The following is a 7101-nucleotide window of genomic DNA, read 5'->3' as shown; positions in this document are numbered from 1 at the left end:
GGGGGCGGCCGGCCCCGGGCGGGAGCTCCCCGCTGGCCGGAGGGCCCGAGGGCGGGCCGCCGGTGCTGGGCGTCGCCGAGGCGGTACAGGCAGGTAAGGGGAACGAGGCGCGGAGCGGCGGGAGCGGCTCCGAGGCCGGGGTCTACCGCCCTGCAGCGGCGTCGGCACCGACGGCCTTTCGCCGAGGCAGACGTGAGGTCTGCTCGGTCAACGGCACGAGGGCCTGGCTGCTCACCCGGCCTTCGGTGCGATGGGAACGGGCTCCGTCTGTGCGCGGCCCCTTGCTGCTGAGGCGGGGCCTGCTGGCGTGCTTCTCCGGGAACGCGGGGTGTGCGGCGTGTGTCCGGTGTGCATGGCGGTGATGCGCTTCTCACGAACGTTTCAGAAGATGACAAAGTTCCCAAGATGTTCCGGAGAGCCCTGGCGCAGCTGTCTCTGAACAGCATGAAGGCCGCCAACATCTGCATCGCTCGCCCGGTCCTGCTGACGGCGGCGGCAGGAAGGCAGGAGGTGAGCGAGGCTCCGTCCCCTCCATACACTGCTTCTCCTTTGGGCAGCCCTCGTGTTTCCATTGCACCCACTGGGAAACTCGGTGCTGCTTGTATCTTAGCCCTCTGTGGAACCAGGTTGCAATCCAATCCTAATTCTTCCTCGGACTGTGTTTTTATTAATATTGCTTACTTTGACTGGAGGACTGAACGTGGGGTCACTGACAGCTGTTTGCTTTTAACCTCCTTTGAATGGCATCCTGACTTTTATCAGAAATAGCGTTGCCAGCAGGACCAGGGAGATGATCGTCCCCCTGTACTTGTCACTGATGAGGCCGTACCTCAATGACTGTGCTCAGTTTTGGGCCCCCAAGTACAAGAAGGACATCCAGGCCCTGGAATGTGTCCAGAGAAGGGCAGCAAGGCTGGTGAGGGGTCTGGAGCACAGGCCTCAAAGGGAGTGGCTGAGGGAACATGTTCAATCTGGAGAGGAGGAGGCTCTGGGGAGATCTTATGGCTCTCTACTGCTGCTTAAAAGGATTTTGTAGAGAACTGGGGGTCGTCCTCTTCTCTTGTGTAACTAGTGATAGGACAAGAGGGAATGGCCAGTTGCACCAGGGGAGATTCAGGCTGGACGTTAGGAAGTACTCCTTTTCAGAAAGAGTGGTCAGGCTCTGGAATGGGCTGCTCAGGGAGGTGGTTGAGTCACCATCCCTGGAGGTGTTCAAGGAACGTTTAGATGTAGTGTTGAGAGACATGGTTTAGTGAGAACTATTGGTGATAGGTGGACAGTTGGACTGGATGATCTTGTCGGTCTTTTCCAACCTTGATTCTGTGATTCCTCCAGGTCTGCACTGCCTGGCCCACCCCAGGCTTCCCAGGTGGGAAGATTGGGCTGAGTGACACCACACAGAAGAACCTGAGAGTCAGTGTGGGTGATGCCATCACCGTGCAGCCCGTAACCGGTGCGGTCATCCAGGCAGAAGACGTTGCTGTGAAGCTGAGGTATGGATATATCCTACTGATATGCCTACTGCGAGGCATCTGCTTTGCACTGCGCACTCTTAGAAGATACATTTTTCTTCCTTCTTTGAATGGTATTAATATGTGGGACCTGAGGGAACAGTGTGGAGCTGTGTCAGGAGAGGATCAGGTTGAGTGTTTCGAAGAGGTTCTACAGAGGAGGGCGTGGGCATGGAACAGACTGCCCAGGGCCATGATCATGGCCCTGAGCTGCCAGAGTTCAAGGAGTGTTCGGACAACACTCTCAGACATACTGTCTGATTTTTGGGTGGTGCTGTATGGATCCAGGAGTTGGACTTGATGATCCTTGTGGTCCTTTCCAACTCCAGGTATTCTTTGATTCTTTGAAAGTTTAAGCATCTACAGATGCTTGAAGGATGAAGGATGAAGTTCAGTAGCTGGTGGCTAACTGCTGCCTCCTCTGTGGGCAGCAGAGTAGATCAGCTGCAGTGTGAGGAGGTCTCAGCTGAGGGAGGGTTAGTGCTGTTGTGGAGAGCACAATGCCACAAAGGCCAGTAGCGTCAAGAGGTTTTTCCTTTTATGTGAAGTTAACAAGCAGCAATGTTAGCCAGTCTTCAGTGTGATCAACTCCTGAAGCAGAGATCAGGCTTTTGGCAAGTGTGTGTGTGACTGCGTGGTCAAGGTAGGTTCTTTAAGCTCCCAGAGTCACAAGGATGACCTCTGCATGGTGCTGATGTTAGGTTAGAAAGGAGCAGAAGGAGCCTGTGTTGTGGCTGTCTCAGTAGGAGTTTTGCTGCACGCTGCTTCCCAAGGAGCTCCTGGTGAGAAGTTGTGCCATGGCTGGGGCCATGGTGGGCTGATATGTTGGGGAGAGCCCTCAAAGCTTCACCCATTATGTGTATCACTTCTATTTATTGGAATGTTTTGGTTTTTTTTTTGAACTAGAAACTCTCACAGAAAGTGTTTGTTTTTTTTTTCCCCTCTGAATTCGCCAAGGGCAGAGAGCAGAAGGTACAAATTAAGGCTGTCTTGAAATCACAAAGACTTTGAAAAATTAGCTATTTGTTGATCTGCTGCATGACTTCTTATCTTTGTCACTGACGTAAGGTTCCACAGTCAGCATTTGGGTTGATGCAGAATCTGGCTATGGTTTTTTTCCTACATAAGGCTATTTTATAATCACTTTTGAAAGTCTCCCAACACATTTAATTTCTCAAAGTGAACTCCTTTTCCTTGACAAGCCTCCATTTTGAACATGGCTTTGCCTTTGCCCATTTTAAAGGAGAGTTGCTGTTTTCCATTAGATTGACTTGGGAATGTTGGTGAGGTGGCCTTGCTTTTGTTGGTAATGCAACCTGTGTAGCTTAAATTGTACTGCTACTGGTTAAGATGGCTCCAGGTTGTATTCTGACACATCAGTGTGCTGTGACACACATGCCCCTCTTTTCACCAGAAAATGAAAAAATTACGTCATTGCAGCTTTTTGCTATGGCTAATTTAGTCCTATAGGAAGTTTGATTATTATTACTAACGGTTTGGTCATAAAAGTTTGGTTATAAAAGTCAAAGGGTTTGAATTTTGGGTGGTCCTGTGCGGAGCCAGGAGTTGGACTTGTGCGTCCCTTCCAGCTCTGGATGTTCTGTGCTTCTGTGATAAGGATGAAGTCAGAGGCATCGTGTGTAACTTCTGAAATATTTGTGATTACTGTAATTCTTTTTGAAACTGTTCCAAGGCCAGAATTTTCCTTCTGGGGGGGGGGATTTTGTGTCAAGAGTCAGGCTCCTTGAAATACGGTATGGAGTGGGGCTCCAAATTAAAAGTCACATGATTTTTTTTTCTACAACGACTCTAGGAGAGAACACATGAAAAGAGGAGTTAGTCTGTTTTAAGCCTACTCATTTACTGCAAACCACTGTAGTAAAGTACCGTAAGTTGATATGTACAAAGTTAACAGTGAATTTACAAAAAATCTATTAGATAAGAGTATTAGTTATTAAAAGAATAAATGGAATCCTCTTGTCCCAGAATTTCTTACTTTTCTAGATGTCTTACAGGTATAATTTATTCTCAGAAAATTAATATCTCCAGGGATTTGCTTGCGCGCATTATTTATTTTTCAGTTAAAATCCACCTCCTGTCTCAGACCCCAGCAGTGCAATTGAGTGTGTGTTTGCTTGTCAGGAATGGCTGTGGCATTTTGGGGGCTCCCCTCTAATAGTGGAATGCCTTTTTCCCTCGAGTTGCTTTCTTGATCACTAAAACCGAGAAATGGATTTTTATTTCTAGGCTTGGAGCTCCCTCTCTTGGTCACAATTTTATCTGCAGCTGCTGCTCCTGATTTAAACGCCTTTGGTGATGCTGTTCACCTCCCTGTGATGCTTATGGGGACTGACCTGTGGAACGGACTCATATAATCTAGATTTGTAAATATAAATTACTGTATTGCTTTTTGCAGCACTTTGCGTGAAAGAAATGGAACAAAATTACGTATAAACTCTTATTGTGTTAGCTGTGTGACTGATATCTTTGGAGTTATTGTATGAACCAAAGATTGTAAGGGGCTCATCCGTCTTTTCTGATTGTGGGGTTAAATCTCATCGTGAAAAGTTGGTGATATTCTTCATCCCGATGCCTTGGTGGTGTGGACTCAGTTTTGTTTTTGTAGCAGTTAGTGATTGAAAAAAATATTGTTTCTTCTTACCGCAGGGACAAAGATGCCTGTATTAATGCTGAGGAAATGTCTGTCTGTCTGCTGAGAAACTTAGGTATAAATTTTGTTGCTCTTCTTTTGACTGTTTAATTTTTGTAGTGTAGCGGAAGGTCACGTTTTGGATTGAAAAGCAGGGAGTTTCTTCTGTTCTCAGTCGAGGGCTTATGATGAAGTAGAGGGGATTATTCTGCTCGCACTTCTCTTGGGGATCTATCTTCTTTGGGCTAAATCATATTGCTACGATATAAATATCTAACTTGTCTTAATCCCACGTTTTCTGTCCTTTGTACCTATGGCTGTTTCAAGCTACGGTTGTGGAGCTGTCATTGTTGGGCTCCTGGCTGGTACGGTGGTGCGCTTCAGGGTTTTCTTGTATTGTGAAGAAAAAGAGAATGATATTATGCATTAAAAACAAGATAAGGGATCTGTACTAGCGTGAAATCACATACTCCAAATCTTTTATATATTGGTAGTAAATAAGCAAAATTGTGTTTCATTGGGTAGCAAATGTGTATAAGTAAGGAAAAACATAAAAACAATGTGAATTTTTCAAGGTGTTGGAATTTGAAGTTTTAATTTCTCAGTGGTAACCTTCTGGTTTAGGAATATGTAATAACAGTGCTGGCAAGCTAAGAGGCAGGAAGCGCGAACTGGATTCCAGATTCATGAGTTTGGCTGGAAATAATAACTCCTGCTTACGTTACTGCTTTTTTGTGCCTGCATTCAGATCACATTTCCAGATCTCTCTCTACCAACACAGAGATAAAACCTTACCTTCTGTGGGCCAAGGCTCAGGCTGAATGTGAAATACTGTGAGCCTACGGGGCACACAGCAAATACAGAAATTTTACTTCTTACAGTACTAATTCTGTAATCCCACTTTGCACGCTGTGTGAAGTTCAGAGCACTCCAAGTAACGATGGGCTTAGTACCAGAGTTTATATATGATGACAAATGTTTATCCAGTACAGTCTGCTTATGTGTAAAAGGATCATTTTAATTACCTGAAATTACATGTAGACTACCTTCCTTCTGTGGTGTTAATTTTATAGCGCTCTCTGCATTTACTGAGAAAGAATTATTCTGATAAAAGGCTGTCCTAAAATTATTGCTGCCAGTTACTTTAATCAACTTTTTCTCTTCTTTTCTATCTTCTTTTTCTTTTCAATCCTCTCACAGATGGGAAAGTTGTTTTACCGGAAAATCTCTTGGCATTCAGTTTCTATGGCAAACTGTGTAACGTGGTGGTGATGAAGGTGAAGGGAACTGACGGTGTGGAGCTGCATGCCCAGGCTGGTGCCATTTCCAGCGAGGTGTGTGAGCCAGACCTGGAGAAATCCGACTTGGAGATGAGTGCGCTGGATCTGTCCTTACGGCTCAGCAGGATGGACATTGATGAAGATCCAGAGGCTGTATCTTCGAGCACTCCATGCAAACCGGCATGTCCGGGTTCGCCGGTTACGCCCAGTTCTGCTGTGGCAGCCGCTGGTCAAGGCTCTGCTCAGGGAGGTGAAGCCTACAGCAGGGAGGATGCTGCAGGTCTGGCTGCTGGTTTGGAGCTAGCCAGGAAAGGAGGCACTGAGGGGCTTCCACCGGCTGCCAAACCTGGAGCATTCAGCAGCACAGACACTTTTTATTACATTTCTTCAAGAACTAGAATCAATTTTATTGAAACTAGGACAAACATAGCGGAAGATGGTGACCGTGGACCCCAAGTTACCTATGACATGATAGGAGGTTTAAGCAGCCAGCTCAAAACTATTAGAGAAATGGTTGAACTGCCCCTGACGCAAGCTGAACTGTTCAAGAGTTACGGTATGATGCTAAGAGTTGACTTTCTTCACCTGGTACTAGGTTGTTTGGTTTTTTTTCCTCTAATGTGGCTTTTTTTTTCCTTATTAACCAAGTTATTTTTCCAGAAATATGCACTGAATTTTATGTTGTGTTGATCCAGCATACCTGTGTGTCCAAGCATTGTCCAACTGTTTTATAGTTTGTACTGCGTGGCTATGATGAAGATGTAATGGTTAGCTTTTGTGAAACTTAATTCAGTAGGAAAGTAGTATGCATCTCTACGACAACTCCAGTATGCTTAGGCAGAATTCATAGCAAATAGTAAAGACTTTATACTTGGACGTTTGAAAGGTGCAGATGTTTCTTGTATTTTCCTAAGTTCTATTTATTTATCTACTTATTTATTTAGGTGGAGTCAACTAATCATATTTTTTTAAGTTGAGAAAAATTAGGTGAGATGTCGTTATCTCTGTGTGTTGTAGGCTTCCTGTTAAATGTTCAGGAAGTGTTTGAGGCTGTTAACCTGAACTGATTAGTGTGTTTCTTACGCAAGTACAGGGTTTAAAAATCCTAATGATTACTGTTGCCATATTTTAATCTATATCTAACATATATGTGGAGGTTTTTTTGAGATGATGATAAAACTGCACTGCATGTTTATTTCAAATGGATCCATACATAAAGTAGGCACATCTGCTCATTGTACTTGTCGAGGTGCACATCACTGTGAGGCAGGGCTCTTACCTATAAATACTTCTTTTGTATCATGTCTTTGAGGCTCTTTATTTCTCTGCATTGCCTCTCCCCACACATCCATTGAAGTGGAGATAATCTCAGTCATCACTGCGGCAACTTCCCTAGCGCACAGGCTCTGCTCAGGCATGAGCTGGGTGCTGGTGGGATGCTGCGAGGAGCCTCCTTCCCTGCGCTGTCCAGCTCTGACCTCCAACCCCAGCGTCACCATGTGTTTTTGTGTTGACCCAAACGTTCCTTCAACATCAGCGTTCTTCACACTTTGCTCCCAGAGTACCCGGTCAGACTCTCTGCTACTTCCAAAACCTCAGAAGTGTTGGGAGCAGAGGCAGCAGGGCTGCCCCAGAGGCCAGAGCTGTGGTCCTGCGGTAC

General features: G+C 45.7%; 1 protein-coding gene across 1 annotated transcript in view; it reads left to right on the top strand.

Moving 5' to 3' along the window:
• The window catches only part of SPATA5 (spermatogenesis associated 5), a 182714-nt gene that overhangs the window by 660 nt on the left and 174953 nt on the right, over positions 1–7101 (top strand). The window contains 5 exon segments of the mRNA XM_021394011.1: positions 187–192; positions 386–510; positions 1336–1493; positions 4179–4237; positions 5362–5997. Of these exon segments, the coding sequence (XP_021249686.1) occupies positions 187–192; positions 386–510; positions 1336–1493; positions 4179–4237; positions 5362–5997 (984 nt within the window).

Source organism: Numida meleagris, chromosome 4, assembly GCF_002078875.1.
Source record: "Numida meleagris isolate 19003 breed g44 Domestic line chromosome 4, NumMel1.0, whole genome shotgun sequence".
NCBI lineage: Eukaryota > Metazoa > Chordata > Aves > Galliformes > Numididae > Numida > Numida meleagris.
This window is presented reverse-complemented; position numbering and strand designations above follow the sequence as displayed.